The sequence below is a fragment of the Pectinophora gossypiella genome, chromosome 27 (assembly GCF_024362695.1).
Source record: "Pectinophora gossypiella chromosome 27, ilPecGoss1.1, whole genome shotgun sequence".
Lineage (NCBI taxonomy): Eukaryota > Metazoa > Arthropoda > Insecta > Lepidoptera > Gelechiidae > Pectinophora > Pectinophora gossypiella.
The window spans coordinates 1186574-1207463 of NC_065430.1; the positions used below are offsets into that span (position 1 = coordinate 1186574).

General features: G+C 40.3%; 2 protein-coding genes across 10 annotated transcripts in view; both read left to right on the top strand.

The window, feature by feature from the left end:
• The window catches only part of LOC126379011 (uncharacterized), a 113598-nt gene that overhangs the window by 51317 nt on the left and 41391 nt on the right, over nucleotides 1-20890 (top strand). The window lies entirely within an intron of this gene.
• The window catches only part of LOC126378838 (protein hu-li tai shao), a 101281-nt gene that overhangs the window by 46871 nt on the left and 33520 nt on the right, over nucleotides 1-20890 (top strand). For 6 of the 8 annotated variants that reach the window (XM_050027270.1, XM_050027274.1, XM_050027275.1 and 3 more), the window contains 10 exons: nucleotides 8196-8301; nucleotides 8932-9105; nucleotides 10197-10329; nucleotides 11530-11700; nucleotides 13525-13692; nucleotides 14278-14498; nucleotides 15064-15201; nucleotides 15890-15984; nucleotides 16407-16527; nucleotides 18569-18592. In XM_050027270.1, coding sequence (XP_049883227.1) covers nucleotides 8206-8301; nucleotides 8932-9105; nucleotides 10197-10329; nucleotides 11530-11700; nucleotides 13525-13692; nucleotides 14278-14498; nucleotides 15064-15201; nucleotides 15890-15984; nucleotides 16407-16527; nucleotides 18569-18592 — 1341 coding nt within the window. In that variant the 5' untranslated portion in view covers nucleotides 8196-8205. The remainder of the gene's footprint in view (nucleotides 1-8195; nucleotides 8302-8931; nucleotides 9106-10196; nucleotides 10330-11529; nucleotides 11701-13524; nucleotides 13693-14277; nucleotides 14499-15063; nucleotides 15202-15889; nucleotides 15985-16406; nucleotides 16528-18568; nucleotides 18593-20890) is intronic. The other 2 variants (XM_050027273.1, XM_050027277.1) reach the window with 1 other exon arrangement.

A 20890-nucleotide genomic window follows, 5' to 3' on the forward strand; every position in this document is an offset into this window, starting at 1 on the left:
GGCAGACATATCTGTATAAATAGTATGTAAGTTACTTTTGGTTGTTTGTTTTACTTATTTGTAGTACCTACAATGAGTTTTCTCGGGAAGAGCGGTGTCTCCTGATACAGGCGCAACGCTTAAAAGGAGGCTCCAATCACCTATAATAGTGTATTGGTTTTCTACAAATAAAGTATTTTGTATTTTTTTTTGTATTTTGTATGTAGAACGGTCCTAAGTAAGTGGTGGTACAAAGGCTTGCTTCTCAAACGGGAAGCGCCGGTTTGGACTCCGGTACCGGACTTGCACGAATGAGTTATCAATTTATCTCAAGTGCAGTTTTCACTGAGTTGGCTCGACCATTATAGACGGCGATACGGCTCACCTATCACGTTGGTCTAACAGAAAGCTCGGTGAGGTGTGGGTACTTAGTTCACCTTGCGATGGATGTACCTCTGACCACCCCAATTGGGATATAGTCTTGAGCTTATGTTATGTAGTTATGTGTAAATAAATATGCGCCCAACTGAGTAACCCTGTCTGGTTTCTCGTCTTAAATTGTATACCAGGTGAGAGCGCTCAACGCTCCCCATTTGTCCGGCCAAGTAGTTAATGCCGTTTGCAGCAAATCTACAACAAGTAACGTCGCGTAAAGAGTGTCTTATTTAACTAGGTTGCCTATTAAAAACATAAGTGAACGCCTATATCCCAATTGGGGTAGTTAAAGGTACCTCCATCGCAACATGAACTAAGTACCCACACCTCACCGAGCTTTCTGTCAGACCAAAGTGATAGGTGAGCCGTATCGCCGTCTATAATGGTCGAGCCGACTGTGTTAGTGAAAACTGTACTTGAGATAAATCTATCGCAAGGTGAACTAAGTACCCACACCTCACCAAGTTTTCTGAGCCGAGTCATTCAGTCAGTCTTATAAAAAAGTACAGAAATCCCCAAAACCCATGGTCACCGTAGCGGTCATTGACCCTGTAGCCATCTTGGATTCACATTGTTTGACTGATTTATGCTCTGTGGTATTAAGTGGTGTCTGGTATTGATGGTAGTTACCCATAGTTGCATGCTTGGTTGCCTGAAAGAAATTGGGGTGGAGTGAGAAGGCTGCCTATTGGTTAGTTTCCTAGGTCAAAGATAAATTATGAAATTCTGATTTTACTATATAAAGACAGATCTAAGGTGACAATTAACGTTTTCTTTTTTTTTATTTATGAATTTTAATAAAGAAAAGTGCGACATTTTGTCACGTTCTTATCGTGTGGGTTGTGAGTTGGGTGTGGAGGATCAACCCAGGGTTGATGAGGTTGGTATTCCACCTCACAACCGTCAGGGTTATTATAACTGAGCCGCCAAATGCCCCTGACATGGCTCATGTAACGACTACATACTTACATCAGTAAGTAGTAACCGGGTCCAACGGCTTAACGTGCCTTTCGAAGCACGGATTTTAGCGGGGATTTTGTCACGTTTTTCTATGACGTCGCACATACAAATTCCTTAGGAATTAGGATGGATAGGGAGATCGGGCCTTAAACCATCACGCGGGCCCAGTGCGGATTGATGGTTATTAAGGACTGCTAATGCAGCCGGGACCAACGGCTTAACGTGCCTTCCGAAGCACGGAGGAGCTCGAGATGAAAACATTTTTTTTTTGTGGTCACCCATCGTAAAACCGGCCTTTGCGAAAGTTGCTTAACTTCAACAATCGCAGACCGAGCGCGTTTACCGCTGCGCCACCGAGCTCCTCAAGTTTATGTATTTATGTAGAGTTTATGTATGTATGTAAATATTGGTGCTAATTTCTGTAAATACCATCTAATTTTATTTTAAGTTATATCTGTCATTTTCTTATCCGCCATAAAGGAAAAGGACGGGTAATCGACAAGCATAAAATTTATGGAACACACGTCAATTTTAAGGACAAATCTAAAACAACCGTCTAAAAATTTTACATCAGTCAATAACCCGACACAGGTAAGTAGACAGCACGTCAAACGGATTGCATACCAGCGACATACCTATTTGATTCGCCCGGGTTATTCATTCATTTACTCATTCTTCCTAAAATTTGAGCTGTGAATCATCCGTCCCTTTCCTTTTCGACGGATATGAAAATGATGGATATAACTTAAAATAAAATTAGGCGGTGTCTGCAGGAATCGGGGCCATTATTACTTTGGGAATATTCCCTGGGACGGTGCATCAATACTAGTGACGCGTGCCCCACATTCTTAAAATACAACCGATCAGACGCGCGGACGTAAACATTGGAGTGGACGGTGGTCTTTTTTTTTTTACACTGTAGCGGACCCAACTAGTTGTCCACCTAGTTCCGCTCATATGCAATAGATCAGAATCATTTATTCAACGTAATTATCATGGATAAACTTGTTGAAGGTCAATGTAACATTTTTGAATTTACGTCATTTCGCAAGGTGTTATGGCTGAGGAGAAGAAATGACAAGAAACTGCAACAGCAACACATCTTTTAAAAACCAATGAGGATATACATTAAAAGTTATTTAATAACTAGAGGAACACATTCAATACCAGACATTTTTATCATTTAGGTAGTCATTAATCTTATAATAAGCTTTTTTACATAAAGTAAGCTTCACGTGAGCTTTAAATTTATTTTCTGACAAATTTAAAATATTATCTGGTATTTTAGATAGATGGCGCCACATTCAATAATGCAGTCTTCAAGCAGTCGTGAAACGCGATATCGAAGTTTACACAGCGAGACGCATATAATACAACTTCCAACACAACACTGTCGGATCGTCGATCCCTAGTCCGAACTTGTGGCTAGCGGGGTACTATGCTCAGTTCGGTACCACGATAACATCCTTTGGCGGCAGCACATCCTGGCCGCTAAAACACTTTCTTTTTTCGCGGTCTAGTGGTTAGAGCGTTGGACTCACGATCTGGAGGTCCGTGTTCGATTCCCGATGGGGACATTGAGGAAATTGCTTTGTGAGACAGCAGTGAAAGAACCTATATACGCCCGACTGCTGGACACAGGCCTTCGCTCAATCAACCGGAGGGGGTATGGAGCATACTCCACCACGCTGCTCCAATGCGGGTTGGTGGAGGTGTTTTTACGGCTAATAGCCGGGACCAACGACTTAACGTGCCTTCCGAAGTACGGAATCATTTTAATTTTTCGGACAATCAGGTGATTCAAGCCTGAAAAGTCCTTACCAAAAGAACAGTCTCACAAAGTGATGTCGACATTGTCCCCATCGGGAATCGAACCCGGACCTCCAGTTCGTAACCCTATCGCTCTAACCACTAGACCACGGAGACCGTTGTGTACGTATAAAATATAATATTCCTTTGTTGTGGTTCACAATGCATTTAATAACTTCCTTTTTTAGATCGGTCGAAATCATCAGCATTGCGTTTTATCTCATGATCTTTACTTGATTATATAGGCAAGAGTGATAATTAAAATGATATTAACATACGTGGACCCCTTTGTTGTGAAGCGAGGTAGGCCGGTTGGAAGAACCCAGAGTTGTCTATTTCAAAGCCGTACTAGGACTCCTCCGTGGTCTAGTGGTTAGAGCGTTAGGCTCACGATCTGGAGGTCCGGGTTCGATTCCCGATGGGGACATTGTCGAAATCACGTCCGAGACTGTCTTTTGTTTGGTAAGGACTTTTCAGGCTTGAATCACCTGATTGTCCGAAAAAGTAAGATGATTCCGTGCTTCGGAGGGCACGTTAAGCCGTTGGTCCCGGCTATTAGCCGTAAAAAACACCTCCACCAACTCGCAGTGGAGCCGCGTAGTGGAGTATGCTCCATACCCCCTCAGGTTGATTGAGGAGAGGCCTGTGCCGCATATATGGAGCATATATGGGCACAGGCCCAGCAGTGGGACGTATATAGGCTGTTTATGTATGTTATGTACTAGGACTCCTATCCTCGGCCTCTGAACAGTTCAAATTCAAAAATATCTTCATTCAGTAGGTAACATAGTTCCACTTTGAATCGTCAATTTTTACATAACGAACGTCTCATCCGCCTAAAACTACTGCAGCTTCTCACAACCTGTATAGCCGGGGAAAAGAAGCTGCAAGAAAAACCTCGGCACAGGGCCCTAGATGTTCTTTAAAAAAAAAAAACATAAAATATCGTTATACAATTGAGTAATTTAGCTGCCTAATGGTGCTAATTCCTGTAAATACCATCTAATTTTATTTTAAGTTATATCTGTCCTTTTCTTATCCGCCGAAAAGGAAAGGGACGGGTAATCGACAAGCATAAAATTTATGGAACACACGTCAATTTTAAGCACAAATCTAAAACAACCGTCTAAAAATTCGCCCGGGTTATTCATTTATTTACTCATTCTTCCTAAAATTAAGAGCTGTCAATCATCCGTCCCTTTCCTTTTCGGCGGATAAGAAAATGACAGGTATAACTTAAAGTAAAATTAAGAGATGTCTGCAGGAATCGGGGCCATTATCAGTTCTCAGACAGTTAATCCCATGCATTCATATCTTCTAAGTAGCGGAGCCCGTGATAAACGGGATAACGCTAGGGGAGATGATGATGAGGATACTCTTGTCGGTGTAGCATTCTGCATGCTTCTTTTCAGAGGGAAATAGAAAGAAAGAAAGTATTTATTATTAGAGGACACCACAGTAACAATACAACCACAGTAGGGGAAAAAAACATATTACACAAAATCACTCATGAGGAGCTCGGTGGCGCAGCGGTAAACGCGCTCGGTCTGCGATTGTTGAAGTTAAGCAACTTTCGCAAAGGCCGGTCATAGGATGGGTGACCACAAAAAAAAAATGTTTTCATCTCGAGCTCCTCCGTGCTTCGGAAGGCACGTTAAGCCGTTGGTCCCGGCTGCATTAGCAGTCGTTAATAACCACCAATCCGCATTGGGCCCGCGTGGTGGTTTAAGGCCCGATCTCCCTATCCATCCATAGGGAAGGCCCGTGCCCCAGCAGTGGGGACGTTAATGGGCTGGTGATGATGATGATGACACAAAATCACAATTATTAACAAAAACGTAAAAGAAACAGAAAAATAATAATAAAATACAAAATATTGGTCGTAACAGTCATGTGGCGGTGGTGGACGTCCTCAATAAATGGACCTCGCTCAGCATAAGCCGCGGCGTGAGCCACGACGCTGGTATTCTGCGGGCCCAGACGAGTGAGGCATGGACATCATGTTCCATACTTATTTATTAATTTTTGTTACATAAGTTCGTACATGATAATTATAATTAAGTACCTATGTATATTTGTTTATGAACACTTGTAATATATTTAAGTATTATTTTTATTTTTTATATTATTTATAACATTAATATATATTTAATATTAATATAATTTATTTTTTATGTTATTTATAACATAAAAAATAAAAATAATACTTAAATATATTACAAGTGTTCATAAACAAATATACGTAGGTACTTAATTATAATTATTTTTGAAAAGTGTCCATAAGTAGGTGGGTGAAATGTTAGTATAATAATGATGATGTTAATAGATATAAATACATTAGTAATATCATACTATATGGCATATAGGGCAGTGGCCCTCTGGCCTTCCACCCCGCAGTACAGTCATGAGCAATATAATGTACCCACTTTAGGACTCTGTCGCACTAAAATATTTGACATTTAGTGAGACTTACATTTCAATTTGTCAAAAAAGTTAATGTGACATGGTACCAAAGTGTATGCATATTAATGCTCGTGACCGTACTCTCTCCGACGCGAGTAGGATGGCGCCCAGAATAGTCTTCAGAGTTATGCCGTCTTTTGAAGCACGGAACCCTTCTTCTTATCGTGTGGGTTGTGAGGTGGAATACCAACCTCATCAACCCTGGTGTCAGGGTTATAATTGAGCCGCCAAAGGCCCCTGACATGGCTCACGTAACGATTACTCACTTACATCAGTAAATAGTAACCGAGACCAACGGCTTAACGTGCCTTCCGAAGCACGGATCATCTTACTTTCGGACAATCAGGTGATCAGCCTGTAATGTCCTAACCAAACTAGGGATCACAAAGTGATTTTTATGATTTACCCCCACCGGGATTCGAACCCGGGGCCTCCGGATCGTGAGTCCAACGCTCAACCACTGGACCACAGAGGCCGTTCACGGAACCCTAAAATAAGACTACAGATACGAATAAAGCCAATTACAAAATGATGATCATAAGTCTTCCCACGATTCGAAAAATCAGAATGCCGCCTACGCAATATGTCTAGACCAGTGAACAAGGGTTAATGATGAGTTGTTGCTCAATCTGATCGGTGTGGCGTGGAGCAAGCCACGGGCTTATGTCGTTGGAGTGAATAGGCGTTTACCAGGTATATGGCCACTGTGGTCCAGTGGTTGCCCTTGATGACGGGCAGCAGCGGTATCAGTACCGGTTATAGGCTGAGGAAATGGATTCTGGTAGGGCTCTAGCTGGAACATCACCGATTGAGAAATTGATCGGTGTACTGCGGAACGGAAGGCGATTGGGGCGACCACCGTTCTACACGCCCTATCTATGGAATAATGAAAATAGAGGCGATTACTCCACCGACAAGAGCGCAGCTCTTAAATAAAGAGAGAGAGGTCCAGCGGTTGAGATATTTGGGCTCATGATCCGGAGGTCCCGGGCTCGAATCTCGGTGGGGACATATCACAAAAATCACTTTGTGATCCCTAGTTTGGTTAGGTCATTACAGGCTAATCACCTGATTGTCCGAAAGTAAGATGATCCGTGCTTCGGCAAGTTAAGCCGTTGGTCCCGGTTACTACTTACTGATGTAAGTTTGTAGTCGTTACATGAGTTATGTCAGGGGCCTTTGGCGGATCAGTAGTAAGCCTGACACCAGGGTTGATGAGACTGGTAATTCACCTCACAACCCGCACGATAAGAAGAAGGTATGCGTGTACCACCTTGAAGTACAAGTAGGTGATTGAATGACTTATTGTAGATAGGCCGCGGATGGCATTAACTACTTGGCCGGACAAATGGGGAACGCTGAAGGCTCACCCGGTACAACGTTTAAGACAACAGACCTGAGGGTGCCCAGTTGGGCGCGAACCTCAGAGGAAAAATATTTGTAAGAATTAATCGACCTTAGCGGGTCGATAGCGATAAGCCGGCGTGGTCGACAATCGTCGCGAGGCGTGAACAACCGCACCGCACCACGAACTGTCCAGTCATTTCCGAACTAGCGTTTGACCATAGAATAAGAAATAATAGTTTAACAAAATAAGCTTAAATCGCATATCTACACGATTAATGCGATAGACGAAGCAAATTTTATATAATGCGATCTACGAAACAAATCTAAAAATAAAGATGGAATGATGGAAAGATGTATGGATGGACAGAGTATAGAGTATTTATTATATTAACTTTAGTTTTACTTTTAGGTATTTATTTTTTTTGGTTGCACCATCCCGCATCCAAGTTGTAAATGTTTGTTTCCTTTTGTTGGTTGCCTGGAAGAAATTGCTCTAGAGCAATAAGGCCGCCCAAATTGTACTGTATTCATGTGTTATGTCTGATTGTTGAAATTTTAGTTCTGTGCAATAAAGTATATTTGATTTGATTTGATTTGATGGAATCTTTATACTTGAACCAACGACCAGAAACACTAAAAGGAGCGAATTCACAATACTAACATTACATCCGAGTTGCTTCACTGTGGGAACGCTATGAGTACATCGTGTGTTAGGTAACATAACATGGATGGAACAATAGAATTTTTGTTTTTGTGTTACGTATTATTATAACAGAATCTGTCTTGGTAGCCTAGTTAGAAGATTTTTTCCAATCCAGCACGAGCGTAAATGTCATTAACTACTTGGCCGGACCAATGGGGAGCGACGCATCATCACCAGCCCATTAACGTCCCCACTGCTGGGGCACGGGCCTTCCCGGTGGATGGATAGGGAGATCGGGCCTTAAACCATCACGCGGGCCCAGTGCGGATTGATGGTTATTAACAACCGCTAATGCAGCCGAGACCAACGGGTTAACGTGCCTTCCGAAGTACGGAGGAGCTCGAGATGAAAACTTTTTTTTTGTGGTCACCCATCCAATGACCGGCCTTTGCGAAAGTTGCTTTACTTCAACAATCGCAGACCGAGCGCGTTAACCGCTGCGCCACCGAGCTCCTCAACCTATAACAATGTATAAACAGTTTCTTATCCTTTTCTCCAGATAAACAAGAATGGCGGATACAGACACGGAGACGCTCCCGAACGGGACCGGAGCCCTATCCGAGGAGGACGAGAGGCTGAAGCAGCGCCCCGCGGACATCGACGCTGTGAGTACTGCAGTTTTTTTTTTTGACGTATTGTAAATTTGCCGCAGATGGCATTAACTACTTGGCCGGACAAATGGGGAGCGCTGAAAGCTCTCACCCGGTACAACGTTTAAGACAACAGGCCTGAGGGTGCCCAGTCGGGCGCGAACCTCGGCTCAGGGCGTCGTCTGAGAGGAAGAATATTTGAAAGAATTACTCGACCCTAGTGAGTCGATAGCGATAAGCGCTGATTGAGGAAAATCGTCATCCACTCCTGCGGGGTCGGTATCGGGGTCCTGAAGTGTTTGGTGTCGCGAGCTGATTGGCTGCCTCTATGGCTAGAGTAATCAGGTCGTCGGGATCGTATATTACGTCCTTCGCATTCGTACACAGCGTTAAATCTAAAACAACAGTCTAAATTTTTACATCGGCCAATAACACGACAGAATTAAGTAGACACGTCAAACGGATTACATACCAGCGAGATGCCTATTTTATTCGCACGGGTTATTCTAAGAAAATGACGGGTATAACTTAAAATAAAATTAGGAGGTTTCTGCAGGAATCGGGGCCATTTTCCCATTTTTAATATTGGTATGGATAAATAAACGAGTCTCGTCGAAATAATCCAAAACTGAATGATTTCCCCAGGACGTCCGCGAAATGGAGCGCAGGAAGCGCGTGGAGGCCCTGATGTCCTCAAAGCTGTTCCGCGAGGAGCTGGAGCGCGTGCTGGATCAACAGCTGCACGAGGGCGGCGACGCGCCGCTGCTGCAGCGCATCCGCGAGATGGTGGGCGGACGCCTGCACACCGGCAGTCTGAGGGTCAGTACGGTCACAAGTACTCATATGTATGCACTTTGATAAAATACCAGATAACATTTTAAATTTGTCAGAGAATAAATTTAAAGCTCACGTGAAGCTTACTTTATTTTATTTTATTTATTTAGTTCGGAAAACAAAGAGTTCCATTGGTGTTAGTAGCATTTAAAGTAGGTTAGTAAAATTAAACTAAACACAAAACAAATAGGATTTATAATGCGCCTATCGCCACGCGCACGAGATGCCACACAAGCGGACAGTCTGGACTGTGGGCGACCACCTGCAGGATGCTGTTGCCACTGGCGCGCACGCGCCCCAACAAGGACGCACATCGCTTGCGCAGGATCGCCGGGAAACCGTCCACACTTTATGTAAAAAAGCTAAGAAGATTACAACATCAGCCGTACGACGCCCACTGCTGGGCATAGGCCTCCACCAAGGATCTCTACGACGATCGGTCCTGCGCTGTCGAACGACGACGCTCAGCGGGTAGGCCCGCTACAAGGTGGACCGACGATCTGGTGAAGTCGTGGGAAGCCGAACTTGATAATAACTCAAAATCATGGCTTGAATTATTCCCCTCAGTATTCGTTATGTTGTCACTAACACTGCGTTATGATGTCACTAACACTGTTATGTTAAATTCAAATTCAAAAATATCTTTATTCAGTAGGTAACATAGTTAAGCGCCGAATACGGAAGACTCGGCCGAAACCCTCCTATAACTACACACAAAATTCGTTAGGCCAGCTTTATTGTGTGCCGTGTGACCGGACCTTCAAGTCGAAGTTCGGTTTCGCCAGCCACATCAGAGCCCACCACAACATCGATCCAGGATAGATATTCAGGAGTCACCGTCGCCGGATACGGTTTGGACGACATGATGAACATAGTTACACTTTGAATCGTCAATTTTTACATAACGAACGTCTCATCCGCGTAAAGCCACTGCAGATTCTCACAACCTGTGTAGCCGGGGAAAAGAAGCTGCAAGAAAAATCTCGGCACAGGGCCCTAGACGTTCTTTAAAAAAAACATCATCATCATCAGCCGTACGACGCCCGCCTAATATCAGTTTATCTACTCTATTCCAGGGCCCCAGCTGCGTGCTGCCGATCAACGACATCCGAGGCATCGAGGGCGTGGGATACGAGAAGGGGGAGAAGATCCTACGCTGCAAGCTGGCTGCGGTCTACCGGCTGGTGGATCTCTTCGGGTGGACGCAGAGTGAGTGGGCTCCATGCCTTCAACTTTCTAAGGCCAAGATTTTCACACACAATAGTAAAACTAGGATTTGAACATTGACGTACAACAAATATCTCTCTTTCGTACAAAAAACTCTATCACCCTCCGTCGCCATTTTGTTAAAATTACTAATTTTGAGCTTTCAGTAAAAGATTTATTTACTAACAGTTTATCTATGCTTTGGGTATACGAGTAAATGATGACCCTTGTTATTACACCCAGGCACAACACACCTCCCACCCATTATTATTCTGAACAAAATAAAATCAATATAGGTAGCAACATAATACTATATATGGGGTGAAGAAAGAGGGTAGACAGATATGTCTGCCCGTAGAAAATTATGGATCTACCTACTCCACTCCAATCTCATCAGTCATCCCGTGATCATGGCACTTGCAACAGTGTCGAAATATCGGGAGTCTCATATCCCCATTTAAACGCGGTAAGAACCCGTTATTATGTGCTTTAATTATGATAATAACCGCGTAAACTTAAAACAATGTATATCTACTTCTTCTCTTTAAGGAAGCTGTGACGACTTTTAACCCTTTGACGCACCGAAATGTCACCAAGCATCGGGTGGCGGCTGTCCTTTGTCATTTCATTCCGTTCTACAGCGCCAGCAGCCTCTCGTCGGATTTATTTATTATCAACTCTATTTCCCTCTACACCGGTTCCCAGGTGGCATAGTCGAGCTGCATTGTGTGACGAATGCGGCAGAGACTTGGTTAGGGGAGCTTAAGCTGGATATATGATCCACGCAGGATATTTTATTTTCGTCTGCCATACGCAAAAATTCAAATTCAAAAATGTTTATTTTTCAAAATTGGCTTACAAAGTTAGCGCTTTTTGAACGTCAAACATAATTAAATTACATATTACGTAACTAGCTGTAAAACTACTACCACATCGGAATCTGTAACGCTGAGGGAAAGACGTGGCCAGAAAACCTCCCAGCACAGGGCCCTAGTCCTGCTGTTTCATGTTTTCCTTTCTTTTTTTTTTAATCCAGTTTGTATTACATAATTTATAGACTTAAATACAATGGTATTCCAATTACAGTCGGTGGAAGGAAAGTGAAAAATAAAGAGTTTATGTGACTTTATCACAGAAACAGTGTTTTATGAGCTCCCTGACAGAAGCAGGCCTGTCCGATAACTCTATTTCCTTGCCTTCCAGCTGGCATCAGTGGTCAGATCACCGCGCGCCTCAACACAGCAGTAGAACAAGTGCTCACAACCCCTCGAGGGTTGTTGCCGCATGAAGTAACAGCGTCTTCGCTCGTCAAGGTGGACATGCAGGGCATCGTGCAGGACCAGGGCACCACCAACTTCCCCGTCAACGTCGAAGGTAGGTAGACAGTCTTGGTCGAATTGGCGTGGGGCGAAGAGTTATCCTTCTATCATCACTAATTTAAAATTTTCAATAGGATTCCAAAGGTACTACAGGAAGATTTAAACATAAAAAAGTTTAAAATTAACTTAAAAAAATTCCTAATTGAGAAAAGTTTTTATACACTGCAAGAGTTTTTCTTACATGATAGACTGTAAGTGATGTAGATTTTGTTGTTATTAATAGTTTTTTAAGATTTTCATAGTTATTTTTAGATTAAGTTTGTTTAATGTTAAGTACTTATTATTATTCTTATTATTTTGTATTTCTGGCCTAATGTAATTTTTTGATATTTTTGTTTTTGCTATACCCTCCCGGGTCCATATGTGATACTATAATATTTATAACAACTGTTTACCATATGGTGTGCAATAAATACTTTGACTTTAAGAGCCACGCTCTTGTCGGTGTAGCATTCTCCATGCTAAAATATAATAGAAATAGTTTATTATAAAAGGGCGCCACACACAAAAAAAAAGACAAAAACATCATATCAAATTTCCACAAAACAATTACAAAAAAAGCAAGACGGATGTTTGTCGAAATGATCATAAGGTGGTGGTGGACGTCCTGAGATAAAAGGGCCTCACTCAGCACAAGTCGCGGCGTGAACCACGACGCTGATATTATGTGGACCCTGTTGGGTGAGGCACGAACATCGTGTTCCATAAATATGTGTTAATGGTGTACATAGATAATATAATACCAAATTACTTAATAGAATAGGAGTGTACATAAATAATAGGGCAGTAGTTTCCTTCTTGCCTTCCGCCCTGCAGTACTTTGACGCGAGTGGGATGGCGCCCGGAGCAGTCTATTTCAAAGCCATAGTAGGACTCCTGTCCTCCGCCTCTGAATAGTACTGACAGTTACTGCTGCCCTCTGCCAGGTTCTAGGTTACAGCCACTGTATCTACCTTGTCAGTAGGCTAGTTTCCAACTAGTTAAATCAGTTTTTTTTCTTAACGTCAAAACACGAAATTACCATGGAATTTGTATGAAAAAGCACACTATGACGTCATAGAAAAACGTGACAAAATGTCGGATTCATAAATAAGTTGAATAGAAATGTTTTCGTTAGTTTAAGATCTGTATTTATTTAGTAAACAGAATTTCATAATTTATCTTGAACCTGGTGCAGGACCCAATTGAAATATAAAATAAATCTCCCATAATTGTCTACCTGACAGTTTTCGTATAAGCACAAATTGGAGATGTCCTTAGAAAAGGTTTAGTACGATCTACTCTGAACCGGCGTGCGTGTATGAAGCGATTGATGAATGTGGAGGAAGCAAGAGAAGTGTGTCAGGATCGAAGCAAATGGAATTCTATAGTCTCTGCTTACCCCGGTGGGAAATAGGCGTGAGTTTATTTATGTATGTGTACTGTCACGTGCCCGTGGTCTAGCCTCACATAGCCTCCATGGTCTAGTGGTTAGAGCGTTAGGCTCACGATCTGGAGGTCCGGGTTCGATTCCCGATGGGGACATTGTCGAAATCACTTTGTGAGACTGTCCTTTGTTTGGTAAGGACTTTTCAGGCTTGAATCACCTGATTGTCCGAAAAAGTAAGATGATTCCGTGCTTCGGAGGGCACGTTAAGCCGTTAGCCGTAAAAACACCTCCGCCAACCCGCAGTGGAGCAGCGTGGTGGAGTATGCTCCATACCCCCTCCGGTTGATTGAGGGGAGGCCTGTGCCCAGCAGTGGGACGTATATAGGCCGTTTATGTTATGTTATACTGTCACGTAGCCTATTCTATCTCTCATCATAATTTTATGTCTAGGGTTCTCGATCCATGGCGCGGTGCACGCGGCCCGGCCCGACGTGCGTTGCGTCCTGCACATCCGCTCGCCTGGCGCGCTGGCCGTGTCCTCCATGAAGCGCGGCTTGCTGCCGCTCTGCAACGAAGCTGCACTGCTCGGCGAGATCGCTTACCACCGCGTGCCCAACGGTGAGTGTCGTAAAACAGGCAAGCAGGTTACAATATCACAAAACGCATCATCGTAATTTTTGAATTTTATTTTTTATTGTAAATTGTAATTATTGATAACGATTACAAAAGATAGGCATTAGTTACAATATCATAACACATCACAAAAGATGGTCAGTTACGTTACAATGGTACTGATTCCTGTACACACCATCTAATTTTATTTTAAGTTATATCTGTCAATTTCTTATCCGCCGAAAAGGAAAGAGACGGGTAATCGACAGGCATAAAATTTATGGAAACACGTCAATGTCAGGCAGAAATTTAAAAAATCCCACCCACAAGTTTATATTGGCCAATAACCCGACAAAATTAAGATGACAGCACACGTCGAACGGGTTCCTATTTCTATTCTAGATGCCTATTTTATTCACCCGGGTTAATTCGTTTTAAAATTCGTATTTGACAATCATCTGGTCCTTTTCGGAGGATAAGAAATTGACGGGTATAACTTAAAATTAGGAGGCGTCTGCAGGAATCGGGGTCAATGTGTAATTAAAATAAATAGCTGAATATGAAATCAATAAATGTAAGTATTTCCCACAGGCGTCCTCGACAACGAAGAGCAAGAGAAGCTGGTCCGCGCTCTGGGCCCCCACGCTAAAGTCCTGATGCTGTCGAGCGGCGGAGCCCTGTGCTGCGGCCAGACGCTCGAGGAGGCGTTCTTCCAGGCGCGCAACCTGACGGCCGCCTGCGAGGTGCAGCTGCGCCTCGCGTCCGTGCCTGTCGCCGAACTGGCACTCCTCGATGACGATACCAGGAAACAGGTAACCATCAAATTCAAAAATATCTTTATTCAGTAGGTAACATAGTTACACTTTGAATCGACAATTTTTACATAATGAACGTCTCATCCTCCTAAAACTACTGCAGCTTCTCACAACCTGTATAGCCGGGGAAAAGAAGCTGCAAGAAAAACCTCGGCACAGGGCCCTAGACGTTCTTTAGAAAAAAATGAACATAAAATATTGTTATGCAATTGAGTAATTTAGCTGCCATCCATCTATGGACAACTAGGCGTTGTTTATATGTCGTGGCCAGATCTGGCCTACACAATCTAGATACACTACCAATCCGCATTAAACGTTTCGCCTCTTGCTTTTTGATGCGAACAGCGAAGGACTGGAACTGTCTGCCGAAAATGGAACAAATACAATTCAGATATAATAAAACATTTTAAACAATAAGTGGGTTACAATATCTTAAGATATCAAAAAGAATAATTAAATTACAATATCATGAAACATCTTAAACATTATTTAGGTTTTTTTTATTTATTTTTTAGGTTACAATATCATAAAAGTTTATCTAAATATATAATTTATCTTCCAGATTTACGAGGCGTCCCGTAAGCCGCCCTCGGAGCAGGCCAAGTGGCGCGTCGGCGGCGAAGAGTTCGAGGCACTCATGCGCATGTTGGACAACGCCGGGTTCCGCACCGGGTACATCTACCGGAACCCACTTATCAAGGTAAACACACACACACGTAAACTTACGCCTATTTCCCACCGGGGTAAGCAGAAATCAGAATCATTTATTCAACGTAATTATCATGGATAAACTTGTTGAAGGTAAATATAACATTTTTAAATTTACGTCATTTCGCAAGGTGTTATGGCTGAGGAGAAGAAATGACAAGAAACAGAGACTATAGGATTCCATTTGCTTCCATCCTGACACACTTCTCTTGCTTCCTCCACATTCATCAATCGTTTCATACAAGCACGCCGGTTCAGAGTAGATCGTACTGAATCTTTTTTACCTTTTTGGTTTATAGTATTAGGTTAGTAAGAGGCTATTTTGCCCTCTATTCAAATGAGTATCTGACTTTCATGAAACGTTAAATGGTATTTGAACATAGATGGCGTGGAGTGGATGTATACAGGGTGTTAGTGACATCGTAACGAATACTAAGGAGGTTGATTCAGCTCATTGTTCAGAGTCAAAATCAAGTAGAATTTTCGATCGCAAAACTACAGAATTGAAAATAAACAAAAAAAAAAACATGAATTTTGCAACGGAAAATTTCTCTTGATATTAAAACTCAGAATCATGGTCTGAATCATCCCTCAAAGTTTTCGTTACGATGTCACTAACACCCTGTATAACTTTTACCTACTACAAGTACCATTGTTTCATTTTATGGTTTTCATTACAGAACGACGTGCCGAAGCCCAAGAACGACGTGGAGGTGCCTCCCGCCGTCTCCTCGCTCGGGTACCTGCTGGAGGAAGAGGAACTCTACAAGCAAGGGTCAGTAAACTATCGTTTTTATCGTCATCATCATATTGATCTTCTTCTATCGTGTGGGTTGTGAGGCCAACCAACCTCATTCAACCCTGGTGTCAGGGTTACTATTTACCCGCCAATGGCCGCTGACATGGCTCATGTATCGACTACTTACTTACATTAGTAAGTGGTAACCGGGACCAACGGCGTATCGTGCCTTCCGAAGCACGGATCATCTTACTTTCGGACAATCAGGTGATCAGCCTGTAATGTCCTTACCAAACTAGGGACCACAAAGTAATTTTTGTGTTATGTTACCCATCGGGAATCGAACCGGGACCTCCGGATCGTGAGCCCAACGCTCAACCACTGGATCATGGAGGTCGTTATTTTTCTATTTAATTTTCTTTTTGTGAGTTTCTTTAAACACGGGTAATTGTCCGCAGGTTATGGAAGAAGGGCGGAGGCGTCCGCGGCGAGCGTACTCGCTGGCTGAACTCTCCCAACGTGTATCAGAAAGTGGAAGTGCTCGAGACTGGTACCCCCGACCCGCGCAAGATCACCAAGGTAGAATACCTCCGCGTTGAGGCCGAGTAGACGAAGGCGTCATAAAACATAAACAAATTCAGATTCCATAGGTTACAATATCGTTAAACAGGTGGTTAGGTTGATTACAATATCACAAAATTACAATATCATGAAAAAACAAATTACAATATAAAACTGATTTAAAAAGCTATTAATGTACTTTAATAGGTTACAATGTGCCGATTCGAGCAACCACCAACTAAAAAAATAGACAGGCTTCGATATTGTAAAGAATATAATATGTTACAACTTACAATATCATAGAAGAAAAATGTTATTGTATTGTAATACAAAAACATAAAAACAATCATAAAAAAAATACAGTATATTTGTCTTTAATACGTAGACTTCTGCCATAATAATATAAATAAATATAGTAAAAAAATCTGTCTAAATTCTGAGCCTAAAAAAATATATATATTAAATCGAAATATAATAAAATAAAATTAATTTACAATTACTATAACTACTTATACGTAGAACATACCTCGTCCGATTTAAAAATATAAAACTAATAAAGTTGAATTATTTAATTTACCAAAGAATTATTTTCCAAATAATCGCATCACAAAATCATGATTCTCAAATTTTAATTAAAAATAAAAATCATTTTTTGATATTTAAAAATATATTATTATTATTTAGCTCGTAGGATAGGTTGTCAATCATTATTTGCTTTCTTAAGACATTCCATTTTTAATTTTTACTTGTTTTTTATACTTGGGTATTTGGGTTTTTTAAGTTTTTATTTTCTATCTTTTTTATATATTTTTTATTCGAGGTCAAAGTACATTTAAGACTGTTCTTAAAGATTTTATTCTTTTTTAAATTTTCTTAATAATATTAAGTTTTATTAAATAGGTGTTGTTGAAATAGGTAAAAACAGTGTTTACCATACAAAAATAACATTCTATGAAAAATAACATATGTGCAATATCGCTCAAAAAGGCTCAAAAACATCTTCAACAAAAAAAAAACAATTTTTTTTTCACTATAAAAAAATCATCGATAATTCGTGTTAGTTATAGTTAAAAGATATTTTATTCAGATATTATTAATGAATATATTAGTGCGTTTTTTATATTATGCTTATTGCTGTGTGTATCATTTTAAGACTTATTAGGACAGTCCCGATTTGAGGCAAAATCTTTTTTTTGTTCTTTTTCTTTTCTATGGTAATAGAAATGTAAAAAGATAATTTATGATTGTAATTACAAAAAAGAACATTGTGGTTGTGGAGTATGTATTTTGATTTGTGTCGTATAAGCCTGAAGCCGATTTTAAAAAATAAAGTGTTTTCGTATACTTAGACATACAAATTATAAAAAAATATATATATTTGAAATTAGATTTTGTCTCAAAGCTGGACGCGAAAATTATCGCTTCGATATAAATTGTGCTTATAGAGTTATATGTATACAATCAATTATTATTAATAATAAATATAATATATAAAACAAAACATAACCTAGTTTTTTCACGCTCTGCTCTCACCAATGAAATGCTTTTGATATTTTTTCTTTTTAATAGGATTTTTAACTTAAAAAATAAATAAAAAAGGGTAATGGACATAATTGTTGTTAAAAAATATTTTTTTTACTCCTTAGGTGGTCCACAGCAAATAAGCAATTGCATTCAATAATTATTTTTTATAAAAGGGTAGTTGTCTAGGTCAAAGATAAATTATAAAATTCTGATTACTAAATGAAGACAGATGTAAAGGTGACAAAAACATTTTCTTTTTTCTATTTAATTTATTTACGAATTTTAATAAAGAAAAATGTAGTAATAAGTGCGACATTTTGTCACGTTTTTCTATGACGTCACAGTGTGCTTTTTCATACAAATACCATAGCAATTTCGTGTTTCGACGTTTAGTAAAAAGTAACTCATTTGGCTAGTTGGAAACTATCCTATTATACACAGCAATTATAGTCCATAACTCAAAACCTACTTTATGACTGCAATAAGTTTTTTTAATAGTGTTTTTTTTTGTGACTAATACAATAATGTTTTGCAGTGGGTGGACGCTAACAACGAAGAGGTAATTTTTTTGAGACGCCATGTTGTCTTTTTTTTTTAAACTAACATCTTATTTCATACGTGCGAGGTGTAATTTTACTTTGTTAAGTTGGCAATACCTGGGATTTTGTTGTAGGGTTTTTGGCCTGTTTTTTGTTAACATAGGCCTGATTCCTGCAGAAACCGCTTAATTTTATTTTAAGTCATACATGTTGTTTTCTTATCCGCCGAAAAAGGAAGGGACGGATGATTGATAGCTGTTTTTTTTTTAATATAATATGCTCGCGTTTGACCACAATCTCACCTGATGATAAGTGACGATGTGGTCTAGGGTGGATCACGCTTACCTACCAAATGGCTTACAGTCTACCCTTGAAGGCTCTCAGATTATAACGAGTTGGGAAAACAACAACCTTCATCAACGGGCACTTCAAGCCTGTTGTCTTAAATTTTGTACCGGTAGGAGCTCGGTGGCACAGCGGTAAAAGCGCTCGGTCTACGATTGTTGAAGTTAAGCAACTTTGACCACAAAAAGAAAAGTTTTCATCTCGAGCTCCTCCGTGCTTCTGAAGGCACGTTAAGCCGTTGGTCCCGGGTGCATTAGCAGTCGTTTATAACCATCAATCCGCACTGGGCCCGCGTGATGGTTTAAGGCCCGATCTCCCTATCCATCCATAGGGAAGGCCCGTGCCCCAGCAGTGGGGACGTCAATGGGCTGATGATGATGATGAGAGCACTCGGCGCTTCCCATTTCTCCAGGCAAATAGTTAATGCCATCTGCGGCAAATCTACAAGAAGTTACGTCAAAAAAACCGAAAACGGATTACCAACCCCATCAACTCTGGTGTCAGGGTTACTATTAAGCCGCTAAACGCCTGACTACTAACTTCATCATCAGTAAGTAGTAACCATCTCTCATCATTGTAACTTTCGGTCAATAAGGTGATCAGCATGTAATGTCTTAACCAAACCAGGGATCACAAAGTGATTTTTGTCCCCACCGGGATTCGAACCCGGGACCTCCGGATCGTGTGCCCAACGCTCAACCATTTGACTATTGACGCCGTTCAATAGGGTCTTAATAAGGTGGTTTATAGAACTAAAATACTTGATTTTCAATAAGTATCCTGAGGATCCTAAATTGAAAATATAAGTTTTGGTATTGCCAATTAACATAATGTAATATTACATCTGGTAAGTTTATGAAATGGCTCTCTGGTCGATCTTTGGTTCTTTATGGGTCTTCCTTTCTTCTCGCTATTATTCTTTAAGGGGTGGATAAAGATGTTAATGTGTCATTGTGATTGTTAATCTGTTTTTCCTTTTTTATTTGGGATTTTAGGCTGCATTTTCTGGGATAATTTTAGATTTTCTGAACTTTTTTCGGGATTTTTAGGCTTAAAAAGATTTTTTTTTTTTTGTTTTATTAAGTTAGTTTGCAAATAAAATCAATGGCCTTAGTTCGGTTGGGATTTTTATACAATGCCAGCCATATTGTTTAACTTTTTGTTTTAAGTCTGTGGTACAAATTTCATAAATTCCGAAAAAAATAATTATTATAAGAAATACTTTATAAATATAATATTAATTTATTATGGTTACATGTCAAATATCAACAGCATTTCAAATACCCTTACCCTGGTAATAAGAATAAAATTATTGCAATGAGAAAAAAAAACAATAATTTTATTCAAAAGACATCGAGTCTGTACAGTGAAAAAAGGAAAAAGAAAAAAAAATGTAAAAATGTTGCCACAAGAAAATAGTCCTTTCCTGCACAACCTTTTTATTATTTTCTTCCCATTTTTGTCATCCCGTCAGAATTTTTTTTTAGTATTGTCGAAATTGCGTTATTTTTTCTAAAATATGCCGCCATTTTTTATTTTTGAAATGTCTTACTAAGTGACTACGAGAGTATTCTAATGCATATATTTTTCTATTGGGCAATTTTGTAACAATGTTATTTTTTGATATTTTAACGCCACGCCATATTTGCAAAAAAAAATATTCGTAATTTTTTTTGGTCGGGTTTGGAATAGGCACTTAGTCTTAGTCACTTAGTTCAGACAAAAAAAAACAATGCTTCGTAACATTTTAATATTTTTAAAACGATTTTAGAGAAGCTTTGCATGGGGAATGAAAACTAATTATTTTTTTTGCTTACAAAATAAAAAAATCTACTGTACATGCTCGATGACTGACCAGGTATAAAAAAACTAGAGCCAATTTTGCTTTTTTTTCCTCACCACGCACTTTTTTTCACTGCACCTTTCCTCACACTAATCCTTAAGTTTTTAATAAAGAAAAAAAATCACGAAAA